This window comes from Ruditapes philippinarum, unplaced genomic scaffold (assembly GCF_026571515.1).
Source record: "Ruditapes philippinarum isolate M1 unplaced genomic scaffold, ASM2657151v2 ctg5_1_1_1_1, whole genome shotgun sequence".
Classification (NCBI taxonomy): Eukaryota; Metazoa; Mollusca; class Bivalvia; order Venerida; family Veneridae; genus Ruditapes; species Ruditapes philippinarum.
This window is the reverse complement of record NW_026851646.1, coordinates 106,543-126,167: the sequence shown is the minus strand read 5'-3', so window position 1 is coordinate 126,167 and position 19,625 is coordinate 106,543. Positions and strand designations below refer to the sequence as shown.

At 30.0% G+C, this 19,625-nt stretch overlaps 1 protein-coding gene across 2 annotated transcripts in view; it reads left to right on the top strand.

The window, feature by feature from the left end:
* The first annotated feature begins 2,612 nt into the window (after window positions 1-2,612).
* LOC132730159 (interstitial collagenase-like) overlaps window positions 2,613-19,625 on the top strand; it is a 75,854-nt gene continuing 58,841 nt past the window's right edge. The window contains exon 1 of one of the 2 annotated variants that reach the window (XM_060716194.1): window positions 2,613-3,295. In XM_060716194.1, the coding sequence (XP_060572177.1) occupies window positions 3,086-3,295 (210 nt within the window). In that variant the 5' untranslated portion in view covers window positions 2,613-3,085. Of the gene's footprint in view, window positions 3,296-9,053; window positions 9,583-19,625 lie in introns of those variants that run through there. The other variant, XM_060716047.1, reaches the window with a different exon arrangement.

The window sequence follows — 19,625 nt, the reverse complement described above, 5'->3', positions numbered from 1 at the left end:
TGTTTGCTGCATTAAAGGTGTAATGTAAAATGAACAAACATGTCATGAGATATTTTATATCTTTAAACCTTTTCATGGAATGTATTAATGTATCATCATATTACAGTTGCATGCCTTCAGATGAGGAAAATGATTTCAAGAAAATCAAAATATGAAAAGAAGATTCACGGTCAATTGACTGCTTTGAAGCATAATCACAGAATAAAATTCCAGGAAATTAAAAACCTTTTTAATACACTAAAGGTAGAATGTCATTGTAAGTCATAGTCACAGATTTGAGATATGATTATTTATTCATATTAACATCATTATTGGTTATATATTGATAAAAAAAACTCGAAAGACACAGTTTGTAAATATTTATTACAATAAAATATGAAAAAGCGCCGAGGTTAGCTATATTTATAATTCCCGCGCTAAGTCGCGGTGGTGCTTGGGATAATAACTTGATACTGTAAATGGCAGCCATTTTACGATACGAAAATGCCTGGCCCTCCTCAGACAGTTTATCCTGCCGAAAAGATATGAAAAAATACTTGCAATTCAAAGTTTGTTTGCTACATTTACTCTTTCTGCCTGATTGTAATTATAATGATGTGTTTTTATTGGCTTAAACCATCACGTTATCAATACACATAAAGGTGTAAACTAATTTCGTGTTCATTAAAATTATTCCGTTAATAGACATATAACAATCTTATTTACAAATGAATTGATAAAACAACAATCCCAGAAGCATATAAGATAATAACAATCATTGGAAAAAAATAAATGCATATAAATTATAAATTTGTGTATGACAACTCACCCCCAAAACAAAACTAATAGACTCAACCAAAACAAGCGTCTACTTCTTTACCTAACTATGTAGTTGCATGACCATGATTAGCAATAGCAAACCAAATGTAAGAGCTAAAGCTATTGTAAAAATAATACTATGACCACAGCAGATTTCGTACAGAAAAGGAGATATCAAGATCAATTTAAAAACAGAAAGTCTCTCTTTTCCCATAACACCGGCTTATTGGTTAACGATGTCTAAAATTATTGAAATGAATAAGAAAAAAGTGAAAACAGAAAGATACAATAAATATCAAAGCCATACTGGTTTGAGGTAAAGGGCAACATGTAACAGCTATATCATATTAAGTAAAAAAATCTGAAAGAGATATTTCCAGGAGCAATAAAAAACTGATAAATGAGAATTTCTGACTTTGCTTGAATGAGTCTGCTCAAGGGCGACAATGAAGAATGCTACATTTTTTCATCCCCAAGCACAGGCTGATGCAGTATTCAATATTTTCTACATTAAAGTTTGAAGTCAGTTATGACCTTTGTTAATCAACTATCCACATGTATCTAAAACCGTAAAAAATACTGAAACATTTTCATTCAAACGACGGAATATCGGACATATTAGTAAACGTTTGACACTGCCTGAAAGTAATGAAATGTTAGTTTAACGATTTAGAGAGAAAGTAACACTCTGAACTGGCGATAGAACTTGACTGTTAAGTCTTATTCATATCCAAGATATAGTTACCTATTTCTTACTTCCAATAAGATATTTTTTTTAAATAAACAGACAACATCGGAAATATTAAAAATCTTTAAAATGTTTAAGAAATAACACCTAAAGTAACATATAAACACTTTGTTCTTAGTAGCTAAGTCAAACCGATATGTTTGTTTTCGGGAATAATAATTCGTACATATCGTATTGAATTTATTTAACTATCTTAATAAAACCGCATGCACATTTTAATGTTCAACTTGCAGTATAGATTCCATACGGAATCATTTACAGTAATATGATCAGAAATTACATAATTGACGTGATGCCATATTATGTAACAGTTGAAAATATTGTAGGTTAAATACGAGATGGGATATAATTAAAGGACCTCTGTACGGGTATCTTGAACCATTACATCGGAGTCAAATACAAATTCCAAACCCAGATACTATCATAGTAGCTATATTGATGTGTTTGTTTGATATTCATGATATTTATATGTTATAACATGATAATTTTTCATCCATGAAATCATATTTACGACATAATCTATTGCGGTGATAATCTAAATTGTTAACCGTAATTAAATCTTACTATAATCATTTCAGAATATGTTGAGTTTTTTTGTGGTTAAATATAATTGTAATTTCAGAAAATGTCTTGGAACATTTTCAAGTCAATTTGTATTTAAAACGTCAAATGTGCAATAATTATTGACAGCTCTTGCTATGTGATACTCTAGGTTTGTCAAATACAATATAACTATAATATTTATAATAGCACTATTGGAGTTTATACATAATTTGATCGAAATTAAAATTCTGACATACAAATTACAGATAATCAGTAGGGTCGTTAAAAAGTGGTGATATTGGTTTGTTTCGGCTTCACAAAAGACGAAGGTTAAAATCCTTATGTTTGCGTTCATTGGAATGTAAAATTTCAAAATTGTTGTGAAATTTTATAAGTCAACTTTGACCTCGCAGCTGACATAAAAAATAATTGCCAGACTTTACCAAATGTTCAGACCAATGGAACTAATTTGTATAATGCGTTCTTTTGTGCAACTTGTAAATAAAAACCGCACGTGTATCTATTCCTTTTAATTCATGGCACGGTGTCTGGATTAAAAAAGCACCACAGAACACCAACGGTGAATGGTTTTAAGGTTTAGAAAGTGAATGGATAGTTAACATCAATTTGTCAGAGATAAAAAATGACGATATACGTGTGAAGGAACACAGGTTCTTGCGATAAAGCAAGTTTATTCCCCCTCTGGGTTTAAAAACAGGCAAAAAAATGTAGATATATTGATGTAGAGCACACATATGGAATATATAATGATATTATAATATAATATTTAGGATATGCTTCTATAAAACTTCTTCGCATAGTTACCTTCCCGGCGCCGTCCCGACTGACATATCTTCGGAGCTGTTTGGATAATATTATTTATTCATATGATAATTTTTGTGTGATTGAAGTGGAGCGTGTGTTCTCAATTTCATTTATATTGCCAGTTTTGTCTTAAGTTACTTTGATATATTTTGTAAGTAACTTGAATATATAATGTTGAAAATACAAAGGTGTTCAAACGCTCAGGTGACATTACTTTGTGTAATCATCATACAGTTCAGTCTGGTGTCAAGTTATTATGTGACGGACAATCTGACAAGAGGTCAAAGGTTGAGACCGGAGCAGTATCAGTCGACGGCGAAGGAGAGAAGGTACTTGCTGAAAAGACAGAGAAAGATGCAGAGATGGGGATACGATATTGATGTAAGTGGCTTTATAATTGAAATATTCTAATCAAAAATATTGTTTTAATTGAATTAGTTAAAAACATTATTAAAATGTATGTATAATTTCGTGTCCGTAAACCATAGTGTAGATCCTATCTGAAACAAACCTCTCCCTATATTGTGTATGTTTGACATAAACCTTAATGCGTAATATGTATTTATTTATATTATTTTATTCTATAATACATATTATCATATCGTTGTTGAATTAAAACTAAATATGAGATGATTTGTTATAATGTTAGAAGTTCTCTTAAACTGAATTATTAAATGATATAAACAACAACAAAACAAATAAACACAAACAACAACAACAACAGCAACAACAATAACAACAACAACAACAACAACAACAAACAACAACGACAACAAAAAAACAACAACAAAAAAAGACGATGAACATTAACTATACATCCGCAATTAGTATGATAATTTTCGCAATTTAATCTGATTAATACGAATGATATAGAAATGTTATGTTATACTTTATAATATATTTTACTACTTTAATTTAACATACATTTTTATTCTTAATATTTGAATATTATTCACGATTTATGAATAAAGAAACCTGACAATATTTTATTAAGTATGTGTGCTAATTGATATGTGTTACAGGAACAGAATAGCTTAAATAAGGTTATAATTATCCTTAATTAATTAACAGTGGTTTAAGTTAATTATACAACAAATGCTTGTTTTTGTATAATGTCGAGAGAGCAAAAAAAGTGCGTTTCAAAATGCAATTTATTTCTACTATCTCAGCCATTATTATTCTATTCAAGGAATATTTATTTATACTTTATATTGAATGCCCTTTCCAAACATCGTATATAAAACGGTTAATCTTACGATTAGATTTGTAAGTCAGTATAGTTTAAGCTTTGTTATATTTCTGTGACCACAAGAGATAATTACATATAGGTACATTTATTATAGAAACGGTCCTGGTCCTGTTTTCCAATATACAATCAATAAAGATCAAATAACCAGTTATCACAAAGGTAAAATAATTATTGATATAATGAAGTGTATGTATAGGGTATCATAGAGGGCGGGGGAGTGGGCACCGTAATTTAATACATACTTAAGATTCATTCAATTAAATAAGAAAAAAACAAGACGAAACTTTAAAAGAACGTCCAATAGACTGTTTAGAATGAGCCTGTTTATGGACGGTAGTTGTAAGTGCCAAGTTACCGTCAATGCCCAAAGCACCGGTTAATGTTTTGACAGATTAACTTCAAAATACAACGCTCTTAGCATATCTCTGACAGTATTCAAAATTCAAACTGTTAATAAAGTCTACGAGAGCTAGACAACTGAAACCTATACAGTTATTGAATTACAGGATCGTATATTTTGTTGCGTTCGTGTACTATAACAACAAAAGGAAACCACTGCCTTCCATAACTTCTTTATTGTTTTTATTATTAAACAAAAGGATAACATCTAGACAAATTTATAACCTTAATTTTATTTCATTATGATATTATAGAAGACTGGTCTAAATGTCTGAAAATACTCTTTACAATCCGCTGTCAAAATTTGTTTGATAACGAGGCTGCATCTGCATCTACTCTTTGTTGTTCTTTCACTTTTTTATGTATCTGTTACAAGTAATTACAATTTATTACACAAGTGCGCATTAAAATGTAAAGAGTACGTAGAGCGTATGTTTTCCATGGATCATGCATACCTTGAATCGACTGTTACAATTCCCTGGGCGGACTTGTTTATCTCTACAAACATCGAAATCTGTCATTTGTGTGCAATGCCAGTCGCTAATTACAAACACGTTTTCCCTGGAAATCGCTCTAAAATATCCCATTAATATAAAGTGCGCATCCTGGTACAGGAAGAAAGTCGCAGTATTATTTCTCATATATTGGTATGGCTTAAAGGTAATACATTAAGACTGAAAACAAATGGGGAAAAAATGAGCATTAAAAAATCTACTACATATTTTTTCTTCTTAGTACATTGTATTATTTGTGTACCTTTAATATTTAAGTTGCATTAATAGACATTTGTCCGTTACACTTCATATCTTGAATGAATGTAGCTTGATGACAATATTAAAGATATATATATGCTCAATTTGATATTAGAAAATATAAATAATTGCTACACTGTATCTTTGTTAATATAAGATAGACATGTTTTGACTTCACACAAAATAGATACATTATGTTAAAAAATTCTACACACTATTGGTGGTCACGATATATAAATATGAAGTGACATTAAAAAACTGACAGTATTCTAACGAAAGGACCAAGTTTACTTGTCCTGCAAAAAGGAACGCAGCTTCCCATACTAAGTTTTATTCTTTTATTCAAAAAGACGTATTCAGTAAGAATTTCATAGACATAGATTTCAATAAATGTATGTGATTAAAATATTTTATCCAATATGAGCAATAGTATATCAATATATATAGCAATGAGCATAGTATATCTAACCCTGAATTGCTGTTCATTTTATGATTATAAACAATGAATTATCAGAATGATAATTTAAATTGTTTCTTATCTTAAACTCGGACAGAAAGAAAATCGCATTTTTTTATTGCTTTGCTGTCATTGAGTCGAAAATGCACAATGTATTTATCATTATTTTATTTCATTTGAATGTTTTGATTCACTATATGAGAAAACAGTCCGATCTGAATTTTTACAAAGATATGATTACACAAAATGTAAAATGATTGTCCACTTTATTTTAGTTAGTATAAAAATGTTACACTTTCCTCAAAGAGTACATTTGTAAAATTACATTTTAAACACGTGCACAATGTATACATTTACATGTAAGTGAAGAAGTATACATTGAATTAATTCACGTCAAAGTGATTACAATGTCTCTAAGTGTGACATATAGATTCATATCACAAGCATTACAAACAATGTGATAGGAGCAACAATTAACATCAATACATCTTCATATCATTGTACATATACCCCTCATCTTCACCAAGGACGGTAACTTTTACCAGCTTCTAGTAACACGTTATCTCAGTTACAGTTCTTGATCATTTTGATAGTATAATTTATAATTACAGTTTGCTATTTACTGAGATGCGATTTATTAAACTGACACGTTTTAATCTTCAGACTTTCCCTTTCCTTGGCGCAAAGGATTTTCGTAAAATGTATTAACATTATTTGCACTGTATGCTTGGATATTTTTTTCTTTATGTTGATATTCTTTGTATCAAAAGTGATTTTACAAAAATTAAAAGGCACAAACAAAACTAGTTTAGAAAATATGGTATCGCAATTTAATATAACCATCGAGCAAACAAACTTGAGTATTTTCTTCAAAATGGCTTAGTATCAAACAATATAGTCTTTCACTTGTATATGTTTTGTAAGCCTGCAATACATGTCCCTAAAATATTACATGAGCCGCGTCACGACAAAACCAACATAATGGGTTTGCGACCAGCATGGATCTAGACCAGCCTGCGCATCCGCGCAGTCTGATCAGGATCCATGCTGTTCGCTATCAGTTCCTCTACTTGTAATAGACTTGATAAGCGAACAGCATGGATCCTGATCAGACTGCGAGGATGCGCAGGCTGGTCTGGATCCATATTGGTCGCAAACGCACTATGTTGGTTTTGTCATGACGCGGCTCAAATGTAGTTAATTTCTAAATTAAACGAACACAAGAACATGAGGTTTATTGAACATTGAGTGTTAAACATTCCGTATATTGTACATTGAGTATATAGTACATTGAGTATTGGACATTGAATATATTCCCACAATCTAAACCTGTTACATTTTTTATTGTTTTTCATACATAATAGCTTTAGAATATTTAGTTATATTGAACAATACATATTGAGTATATTAAATGATGAACTTTGAGTTTATTGAATAATGAGTATAGAAGATCGAGTATATTGAATATTAAACAATAAGTATAATGAATATTGACAATCGAACATTGAGAATACTGAATAATAAGTATTGAATATTGAGTATATTAAATAGTGAGTATAGAATATTATGTATATTGCATATTAAGTATTAAACATTGAATATATTGAACATTCAGTATCGAACATTCAGAATATGGAATATTGAGTATTGACTATATTGAGCAATTAACATTACGTATATTCTCACATTTCAAAGTTGGCACAATTTTTTATCGTTTCCCTCTCATATTAACTTTTAAGATTGTTTATTAAAATAACTCTCACACAGTAAAAGTAATAATTATGTTCATTTTTTGTAAGGCATAATAAAATATTAATTTTTGTAAACACATTCCACGCTGTTTCCCTTTTCTACTTAAAGCTGTAAAACACAGAAGTAATTAAGGAAATATTTTTCTGTTTTTATCATCCCACTCAATATTGTTTTTCATTCAGCTTGATGTTTTAGGAGTCTCTTAAATAAACGGTAATAAAGGAAGTTGTTCTCAACCTTGTGACATATATCAAGCACTTTTCCTAATATAGATCAAACTATGTACCTCAATCTAAATTAGCCTTTCTTTAATGAAAAAAATCTACAAGGTATCGGTAGAAGCAGCTGATTGTCAAGGCGAAAAAAGCGTCTGCACTCAAAATACAACAAATAACTTTATTGCAAATAAAACATTATAACAATGTTTATAGCAAAAAACATATATATATATATACATTTCATGAAAATGAAAAATGTATAGATAAAAAAAACTATTCTTATTGCTTATGCTTAAAATGCTTAATTTTCTTTCAGGGCGATTTTGCGACGTTTTTTTTTTCCATAAAAATAACTTGTATGTTTTATAAATTGCTGAGGTACATTTGATTCATTCATAAATACTCCGCGACCCAACTAAAATACGTGTTTTTAAATCATGAAACAGATCTGAAAACAGAAATCAATTTAAAGATTTGTTTGATTAACGTTTTCATAGTTTGTTTGATTCAGCGATCCCCAAAAAAATTTTTTCCTTTTTTTTGAAATAGTTATTACGTACATGTCATGTGGGCTTAAAGTATAAATGATCGAAAAAAAAAATAAAATATTTACTGAAGGCAGTCATATTGTAAAAATGAAATTTTTTCCCAACTTTTAAAAAAATTGAAAACTTTTCATTCTTTAATGATAATAAACAAAGTTAAAAATTTAAAATCATGAATGAAATTATAAAAATGTCCAAAAAAAGGGACTGAAAAATACTACAAAAAAATGAAATTTTAAAATTTATTGAATTTTTTAAAAATCCCCGTTTTTTTTTGTTTTTAAGGGTTTTTAGGTATTGGAAACCGCTTTATTTTATAAAAATTAAATGAATCTTTTGAAACCGTAAAAAGATTACCAAGCGATGGGTTTAAAAGTAAGAGGGGTTGTACAAAGATAATTGGGCTTGGATTAAACATAGAAAAACGCATATATAAATAGCCAGGGTAATTGGCCTGATTTATATCATTTTTGTTTTCCAGCCAAACAGCAGGCATAAATTGACTGTGAATTTGCATTTGGGTATAAATCATTGTGTATAAAATCGGCAGGGCTTGAAATAAAAGCAGAAAACTTGAAATTTTTTAAAATTGGTTTTTTTAAGTATCTTTCGTCGTATTTTTAAATCATAAACTGTAATGGAGATAAATTTAGGGACATTTTTAATCACTTAAATTTTTTGGTCAATTCAGTGTTTTGTTTTTAGTATCTGTGTTTAAAACTTCAACGAATTTGTTTTATATTAAATGTGGCAATTTAATTTAACTTTCTTATTTGAACAAGGGTTGTCATTTAATCAACATATTAATTGGACTTTGTTTATGATCAAATTCTCGTTATAATTTATATAAATCAATTGTTTTAAAGATTTAAAGTATAACTCATGCGAAATGTATAAATAACGCTATTTGCATTGCAATAAACGCATAATTGGAGTGTATCTACAGGGCAAAGGATTTGATAATACAGTTACTTGTGTATCACTAAAATAAAAGTGTGAATGTATAATTAATTTATTTTTTTGGTGCACAGGATGTATTATGTAGGATTTTACTAAACATGACTAGGAATAATGTTGCAGTGTCAAAATATATTTTTCGTTTGGAAATTAACTATAGTATTTATAACTATTGTTTCCTTGGATCTTACAAATAGTCTAAGAAATAATGAAAATCTATCAGTTGACGAGTTATATGAAATTTACGGATTAAATAACCCATTTAAAAAGACAAAAGAGGAGTTGAAGTATGAAAAACGACGAGAAAAGTTAAAATCGAGATGGAATTTCGATATAGACGTAAGTGAAATTTACAAATATTCTATTTGCCATGTGGCCTCTGTGCCCGAGTGTTTAAGGGCAACTGGGACCTCATTACTATAGCCCCTCAAAACGAAAAACGTGGACTGAGCGGAGATGAAGCTATCCAGCTAGCTAACTTAGAATTAATGATTACAAAGCCGAAGTTCAAAGTCATGCCTGACACAATATAATAAACGAAGGAACACCGAGGTTTTCCCTAGCACGCAGTAAAGCTGGAATGTCGCATTTTGACCCTTACAGTATCCGTTGCTCTTAAAACCCAATCATAAATCATCTAATAGTTGTATTATTAACTACGTAGGCGATGTTATTATTTTAAAATTTGCTAGTGAAACGTTCGTGAATTCACTGAAATCTAAGATCATAATCTGTCATAATTTTATACGTTTGCAACATGATATTGTAAAATTTGAACTAAAAACATGCATGGTATGTAACAAACGTCATGTATTATTTGAAAAGAAAACGTAACTCACTCATAAAGATATCTCATTGAAGCTTCTCATTTATGCTACAACAACAACAACAACACCAACAACAACTCACATAATTAATTTTCTTTTAGTTTACCTTTTTCATATCCTTGATCTTCTTTTTTAGCACAATAAATGTGATCGGTTATTACTAAGCTTAGATATTCTCTGTTACAAAGGAGATTACCTGGATGTTTGATGGTCGGTCGGACAGGAACGTATTTGTATTGTTTCTTTTCTCTCTGCACCAAACCTTTTTCACTAATATGTATTGTTGAAGAAAGAGAACAATATTCACATAAAAATAAGAGATTCTCCGTAAAATTACATATTGTTGTATGTGATATGTATTTTTTTTATTTTACAGTACCCTTATATGTAGAAAAAGGTTAGAAAATAAAACATTCCTGTCATATATTTTTATATCAACAGTTGAAATGTCCTCATTAAACAGATACATCCAATTTAATTAAAACTTTTAACAAGAAACATGTACATTTATTTAAAAAAAAAGAAAAAAAAGACACTTTCTCTACAGTTCACATTCCAATTTAGACAATTACACACATAAATGTGCGTGTATTTGTGCATACGTTGATTTATAAATGTGTCAATTAACATTATAAGTTGACTTAAATTTTGCATTGATAAATAATTTACGAAACTGGCACACTGTTTTACATAAGTAGTTTGCAAAATAGGTAAAAAAAAGATTCGTAGTTACATGACCTATGTTTAAAACATTAAAAATTAATTCACATACTTAGTTATGGAAGTCATGCATGGCACAACCTTTAAGTGGGCCAAAAAGTTAACATTGAAGGTGAGATTATGCATACAAATATTTCACGGTCTGAAAATTCCCGTTATATTCATTTAAACTTGCTGTGGAATTACAGGTAACTTAATTTAGTGTAAAAGTTTACTTTTTATGGATTTTAAACTTCTATTGATGTTTAACCGTCCGATAACTCATTTTGCATCGCTGCATGGACATAAATAACAAGTGCTCAAACAGCTATTTATCTTGTGTATGCGTTAAACTTTTATTTCTTTAACTACCAACACACTAGTACAGTGAAGTTATGGTAAACACATTTGTGATAACAAACAAAACTTTTTTTTATCTTTATATCCATTCCTTTAATACAAACTTATTGACCATACCATCTTAAATGCATTAGTCTGATTCACGAAATTTCTCTTTAGTTTTGTACATCTTTGTTGTGGAACTGAAATACTTTATTTGTTTCTTTTAGTGAAATAACTATTTATTTTATACCTACCTGCTCTTTTCTGTTATTTTAAAGTAATTTCCGTCATAATTGTTCTCGTATATATGCAATATAGAAATTAAGTAAAAACAAAGTAAAAATCAATTTAAAGATGAAAATATACTCTTGAAACCCCATCGTAACATATTAAAGGAATTCCACTGAGGTCTAAATGCTTAAAAAACTTAAAATTAAAAAATCTTACAAAGATCAAGTGGGGCATTTAAAATAGAAATCTATACATGAAAATAATGCTAAAAACTAAAAATTAAAACAAAAACTGTTTTTTGAGGATTTTTAAATCGGGAAAAAAAGTAAAAAGAGCGTTGCAGCGATTTTTCATTTTAAGGTTATTTTGCACAAGAGGTTTTATTCTGTAAAAATGGGTGAGAGAATGTCCTGAAAATTTGCACAAAAAAAAATCCAGACCTCCATCAACTGGAACGCAAAGTTTGAAAAAATATTTTCAGTCCCATCATGTCGAAAAACCACAGTGGAGTCCCTTTAACATATTTAAGCATGTTTTCTTTTCAATTTCCAAGACGTTATAAAGTTTATTGTGTTTATTGCTAATATAATCCGATTTCCATCAATTTTCTATAATGCTTTCTTTTCTTTGCGTCACTCAGATAAATCAAATAAAAATGTTTCATAATGAAATTTGAAAAAAGAAATGAAGCGTTGTAAAACGCTGCAAAATGTTATCGCCCACTTTGATAAATTAAAAAAAACCGAGCTAATTTATATGGGAAAGATGACCAAAGTAATGTGTTTTTGCATTTGTAATTAATCTTGTTTTCTTTGACTTGTTTTTACATTAATAGCTTCAATAATTACGTCAGTCTTGTTCATTTCTTTATGTTTATATCACAGTAAACAAAAAAGAGATCGTAAGTGTGTATTATATCAATTTTAATCTGGTTAGCTTTTATTGTTCACTTTTTAGAAGTTGCTATACCCTGTTAACTCAATAAACTAAAGTAAATAAACTAAATAAAGTTTATTGGGTATAATACTAGAATATCATGCGAGAGTGCAAGTTATTTGTATAATTTGTCCTCTAGGGATGAAAAATATTAAAAGTAGTATTTAGGAAAATCGTACTGTACTTAGCATTACACATAGTTTTGTCAATTTGGGTGTTCCTCCTCGGATAGAAAAGAAATGGAAATTATCAATGATCTTTGTATATAGTGTTTTAAATGTCAAAACCCTTAGGGAACTGGTGCGAGCTATCCCACTCACTGCTTTTATGACTGCACCCCAAGCAACACATTTCGCGCATCTCATTGCTTAAAATCCAACAAATAATGTAAGATAAAACAAAAATTACTGCAACTGTTTATTTTATAAATGTTTCCAATATGGCGATTCTCGAACGAGTACTGGGTGTGACGTCAGACCGCAAATCGACCGACCATTTCCGTAAATGGCCGAGGTGCATTTAAATTAGATGAGACTTTAAATCGAGGTCCCGTGTATGGGTGCTTAACACTTGGCACGCTAAAGAACCAGGAGAAGCTTCTGGAATTGGGGCATCTTTCTGTATCTGTAATTGCACTATCCTCCAAAAATCTAAAATGACTAATACTCTTCTGGGGGACTCGCCCATATGGGCAACCGGTGGCGAGTATAAATAAACGCAAATACACACACAGAGGTGCATTGAATGGTGAAACGCGAGAAAACTGGTCTATGATTACTGATGATATATGCTCCAATTAACACGACAACAGTCCGTAATTCCCTCTGTATTAGGTTAAACGAACTTTTCCTACGAATATAAATGAAAATATCGCTGCGGTAATTTAATCAAGGGACCCTTAAAGCACAATTTCAAGAGGAATTTCATGTTTGTATATTGGTATTGTCTCAAAATTAATATACAAGTAGGTTATGTAAGTATCTTCATTTCATTTATTTAAGCATGCATGATGTAAGTTTTATTGTTTGAGCAATATGCTGTTAGCATACGATTCACCAATAAACTCATATGTTTTGTCATGTGCTGTAGAATATTACTGTGATGATGTAAAAGTATGTTACAATTTGCTTGCCTTCGTACATTTTAAAGTTTATGTATAAATTGAAATTTTCCATATTTTCTCATCTTTCTCATAAATATAAAGGTTGTATATGATTTTTAATACGAATTGTTCTTGGAGATTTATTTATATAGATATTTGCCTGTTGATCTGAACGTGGCGAATTAGTTTGCCCTTTAGGGTCACAACAAAGTGACGTAGATTAGTGCCCATATGGACAGACTTCCCTTGTGACATGTGTTAGGGAAACAATTAATAATACAAACAGGAACATGGTAAGGTAATAGCACAACAAAGGGTATTAGAAGAACATATTGTACTTCAAAATTTCACGCAGTAACGATTAAATGTTTGAGTTCTTGCTTAAGGGGTGCTAGGGGTACGGGCGAAAACTTTGACTTGGGGACTTCCGTCATTTGGACGGAGGCTTTATCAACCCCGAGCATGGCAACTTTCAAATGTGGCCGTTTTGGAATTTCTTTAGGGATTCTTATTTTCTCTATTTTATAATATAAAAAAGTACATATCAAGTAAGAAAAAAAAGAAAACTTTTTCATTTTAGTGCATATAACTTAAAACATAGGTGACTAGACAATATTACATAACTTCTATTACATAAGAAGCACTCGGTCCCTTTGAAACCTAATTGTAATTGTTATCTTTCATTTGAATAATCTAATTCAAGAATCATATATCAAACATCTTCAAAGAAACAAAAAAGATTATATTGGCTTATCTTGCACGCTGTCAGGTTCTATACGATAAAGCTCATAAAGCGTTGTTATAGACACATGAAATTTTAAATGAGTATCCGCCTATTTCTGAAAGCTTCGGAGCCAAGTTCTGCAACACTTTAGAATTATTTTCAGAATTCAGGAATGTTAACGTTGGAACGCGGGAAGAAACCTGTTTCATTTTATTCCTTGATATATTTCCGTGTACTTTTATTTTTCAAAGTTCAAATATAGTACATTTTTTAGAATTAAAAACAAAAGTGATCCATCATAGATTGGTGTCACTATATCACTTACACAAGCATTTGCGAACTTCCGGTGGTCTTTTTGCTTATAAACGTTAAAGCCGTAGAGAGTGACGTTATATTAATGTTCTAACGTTACGTTATTTCAAGGAAACAAGCAAATTCTATATTTGATTATCTAACATGCTATAACGTTACCAACATCATTAAAATAGAAAAATGAATTTTCAATATCGCTTCCACCTATTTCTGATACTGAACCAGGTTATTTTACAGTTAAGAATAGTATCCGATGCCAAGTGGAATGTTCACATAGATAGACACATTTTTACTGTATTTCTTTATTTAGACACTTGTCTTTTGATCGGAACTTTGTTATTCCTAGCTCAGAGGATATCTTTTTATCTAAAAACAGCGAAGCTTTTGATAGATTACTGTAATATATTATATATTGAGAAATATTATTGAAGGATCCATTGTTCGGCGCCATTATATCAGTTGGCATTATCTATAGAAGTGTGTATGTATGTTTTTTTTTCAAACGCTTTACGTACTTTGAATTGACTTTGCATTAAAACTGGAAATAGATTAAATTCATGTAATAGCTTTGCTGATTGCTTGTAAATTTTATCAGGCGACGATAGGTTTGTGTCATTGCGGTATTTCCAGAAAATAACGATATTCACGTTTTCATAAAGCACTTCCTTGCATCTCTCTAATAGTTGATATACATATTCCGTTAACGAACGTGTTTGTTTTCCAATCATTTTTGTATTACTGTTGAATTTCTTTTTATTTCAAATTTACGAAAATACCACTTTTGACGAATGCAATAACCACAGAACTGTCCCGGTGTAAGCTTTTAAAGGTATCTATCATCTACAAATGTTATACGTTTACTCCGTAAAATATTTGTTATCGTTGTCAGAAACAATAAAAAAGTTGAAAACTAGCAGACTCCGATTTATTGTATCTGTTTATAAGGGAAAATGAAGGATAATGGATAGTGCAACATCTCCTCCCTCCAGCACCGGATTTGGCGGTATACAATGCTCAAAAATAAAAGTGTTGTGATCAATGACCCCGAAGACCAGATAATATAAAATCACTAATAAAGCCTGCAAGGTGAAAACTTGTAAGATTGATCTAATTATACCAGCACAATTGAAACAGCTTTCGCATTAACACTTGACTTGCAGACATACACTTATAATTTGATTCATTTAAAAACATAACTATTACATTGAGAAAAGATCTGAAATAAATCCAGATTATGAATTTACACGTTTTTAGAACGCAATCTCTTTTATCTAGAATTTTATTGTTCGCAGTTTTAGATGAAATTTCGGATGCAAGTAAGATTATGTCAGATGCAAGTTCATGGACCTAAAAATACGAAAGAAATGTGCTAATGAATTATAAAAAAACCCATTGCGATGAGTCATTCAAACTTTGGATTATCTTTGTAGAACATTGGTACCTGTTTTATTTTTATTCTTATCATTTTCATTTTTAGTTTATTATTACGACTCTAGATAAATTTTAATGCTGTTTTAATAGCGTGTTATTTTACAGCTGATTTACTGATAATGTAATATAAATGTTAATTTTCATTATCGCATTTCTTTGCAGATGTAAAATAAAAATATTTGATTGTCTATTATATTGATTATATTAAGTATTAATACGTATCGATATCATGATATTTCAGATTATTTTACCCTTAATTATATTGATATATAGATATTATAAAGCAATGTGTTATAATTTAACATTGTACTACAACCATGATATCTTCGCACATCCATAAACAAAGTGTTTCATGCTACATTTTGTACCCGGAGTAAATAAATTTTTAAAGCAAATATCATTAAAATTTTAAAAAATTTTCTTCATGAAAATTTTCTAAAAACAAATATAAAAATTATTTTAAAACCAAAAGGATTTCAACCAAAAAAGTAAAAAAAAGAACTTTAAAAACAAATTTTTATATTATTTTTCTGCACATCAATGTCATGGCAGCACATTTCAACTCAATGCGAATGGTGAAATACAACAACTTCGGGTCCTAAATGATAATCTTGAAGTGAAAGGAAAAAAACCTTATTAAACTAGATGCATACTTCCTGGATAGTAAATTACCAACTTTCCCAATCCCTTTAAAGTTCTTCATTTGTAGTCTATCTCTCTCATGTTACAGTCGCCATGTTATCACGTTGTTAATCGTGAAAAAATCTTTTTGATTTGCAACACAGGAAAACAATCATACCAGTTACTTTTATGACAAATTTTAAGTTTATTGTCATATTTTCAATTTGGCTCTTATTTTTTCCCCAAAAGCATCAAATGGACGTGGCCAGGATATTTGGATACATTTTGTCAAAAGTTTTAACAAAACACACGGATCTATTTTACAAATCTACATTGGGGGAAACGTCCTAATAACACCAGTTATTTATGAAAACATCATGTATATTTGTATTTCAATATTTTAGATAATTATCTGTTTTCAATAATAACTTATAATTACAATTCAACTAACATCACCTCCGAATACACATATTAAAAGTATTATTTTTGTATGTATATGTTATACACCATCTTGCCATATAATTATACACCTGGTAATAAGTTAAGCACACCCCAGATATTTAAAATTGGTTGTGATTGAAAGCACTGTAATAAGATGACGACTTGATTGAACTAAGATTTAGTCATCAGTAGCGATACCAATTTAGTAATCATAAACCAGTAAATTGATGAGTTTAGTTAATTCTTTTCCAAATTATTGAAGCAACAATTCCCAATATGATAAAAGGAAACTACGTTTTCTATTTTAAGAGGCTAATTTACAAGGACTTAATTTTTTGGAAGAATTGATTTTGGTAAAGAAGTCTCGGCGATTACAACGAACATGATAACAGTAATATAGTTAAAACTAAAAATTACTTTGGCAAAGTAGAATGGACACATATATTTAAGTTACTCTATTTGGCCAATTAACTATATCTATTTCATAGTCTTGGCAGTGAATCAAAATAACTTTCAGGTCAAGCGATAGTTAGTTTGACAAATGGTTTTGAATACACGATTAAAGCGGCAATTTAAGATAACTTTATAAATAGTTTATATTTGCTCTTTTAAACAAATTAATCTTTAAATAAGATAAGTCCAATTTAATGTTTTAAAGATTGAAAATTAATGTGAATAATAACATATTTAGTATACCTTTTATAAAACATGAACCGCTTGTTGACTGATTAAGGCCACACGAAAACAAACGCAATTGATCTGTTGTTTATTTTGTATTCATTCTCTGTTGTGAAAGTTTTACACGATGCATTTACTGAAATTTGTATGTTCTTCCTATACTTAACAATATTATTGTACGGAATTGCCAAGCAGTTACATATAGTCATGATCAAAATATAGACCAAAGTATAGACCTAAAGTATAAAACAAAGGGTACATCTAAGTTAAACTTTGTACAAACAAACAATAATCTAGTCCATCACATTTACCTTTATGACACTAAAGCACACAGGAGACAAATAAGTAGCAATAAGTATCAATGCAGTCGTTTGTTTTCATTTTCCATCGACATAAAAGTTTTCAGAGCCTTTTTTTATCAGTATTCTTTATAGTGATAATCTTATTCATAATCGTTTGTTCCAAAACATGCATTCAGAATGTATGTTACAAAACTCATTACATTCTAAAGATATATTCACCGTCTTTCAATCAACTTTGATTCTACGCCTTCCCGAGTCTAGATTACAACTGATAAAGTTAACAACATTATTTGTAAAATAAATTTGCTAAACACGACAAAACTTTATTTGAACTCTGAACTGCCAATATGCCAATACAATACTGTTTCATGCTAACATCTTAAACCCGATACATTCAATTTCCAAAATCTAATCCAATAAATATATTGGTTATAAATTAAAAAAGCATTATTCATCAGCAAACATTTCGAATGTTAATATGATGTGAAGTAGAAACGCTCCCCAGTGCAATATATAAAATTACACAAATTACAAACATTAAATACTAGTTAGATGGTTTGTTACTAATCCGATACAAAATTGACACTACTGTTAAGCATTGCCTTTAAATGTGATATCATTAGGTTCAATTTAACATTTGTTTATCTCTCCATCAGACAACTGGGATAAAATATGGCTTTAGATTTTGTATTGGTTTTACAATAGAGTAAAAACGAAATCCCTAAAGAACGCCAAAAATGTTACAGCAGCCGGTTCATGGACGGTATTGGAAAGTACAATTTACCGTTCAAGTCCCCCTAGCACCGGAGTAAGCAGAATTTAACGATTAAGAAGTTTAACTGATTATTTTCAAATTGCCGAAGGCCTAGAGATTATTTACAAATTGCCGAAGGCCACCGTCCATAGCATACAAAACAGTGAAGGCATTTTAAGTTTAATATCTAGCGATTCATCATAGGTGTTAGTTTAAGAGTGGAAAGATTCGATACTAGCTCATTGAACAAAATAGCATGCCACCAATAAGCTTTCTCTATGCTTAAAGCTATATAAGATGTCAAAGGACATTCTAATTTGTACATCAACTGCCGTACATTTTGTCAATTACCTCAGTTTTATAATTAAAAACGTGAATAACGGGCAACTCAAGGGATAGAAAATTAGACAGGTTTGATTCTATTGCACAAATATTTAGATTTCACAATTCCTTGTCACTGTTGATATGTAAGTAATGATTTAAATTGTATTTAAATGTAATAATGCATTTGAAATGATGCAAAATCATTTTTATGTGTCGTAAAACTTGTGATCTAATATTTATGTACGACGACAAATAAAAAAATGTTTTCTCGTTGAATTATGCCGAGGTATTTTGTAAGTCCTACAGGTAGTATTCTTAGGCGCCTTAATGCAATTTTGCATTTATCTTTAAATGTATATGTAAACTTACGTTATTGATGTACCGTTGCAATTATTGAAAGATTCTTTAAGATTCGTTTACTTGCGAATACTTATGTATGTTTTGAAATAATGATAGACAAATTGCTTAAGACAACTTTTCATGTATTGGTATGGTCAATGTGCCATCTTTTAAAAGTTCGAATGTATTTTACACAAGCCGGTGCTAGTGTGTGCGTGTGAGGGATGTGTCACTTTTTCATTATCCCTCATGTACAGACGCAATCAAAACTGATTCTTCAATTTTTGTGTAATTTTGCTGATTCCGAGGGATCACGTTA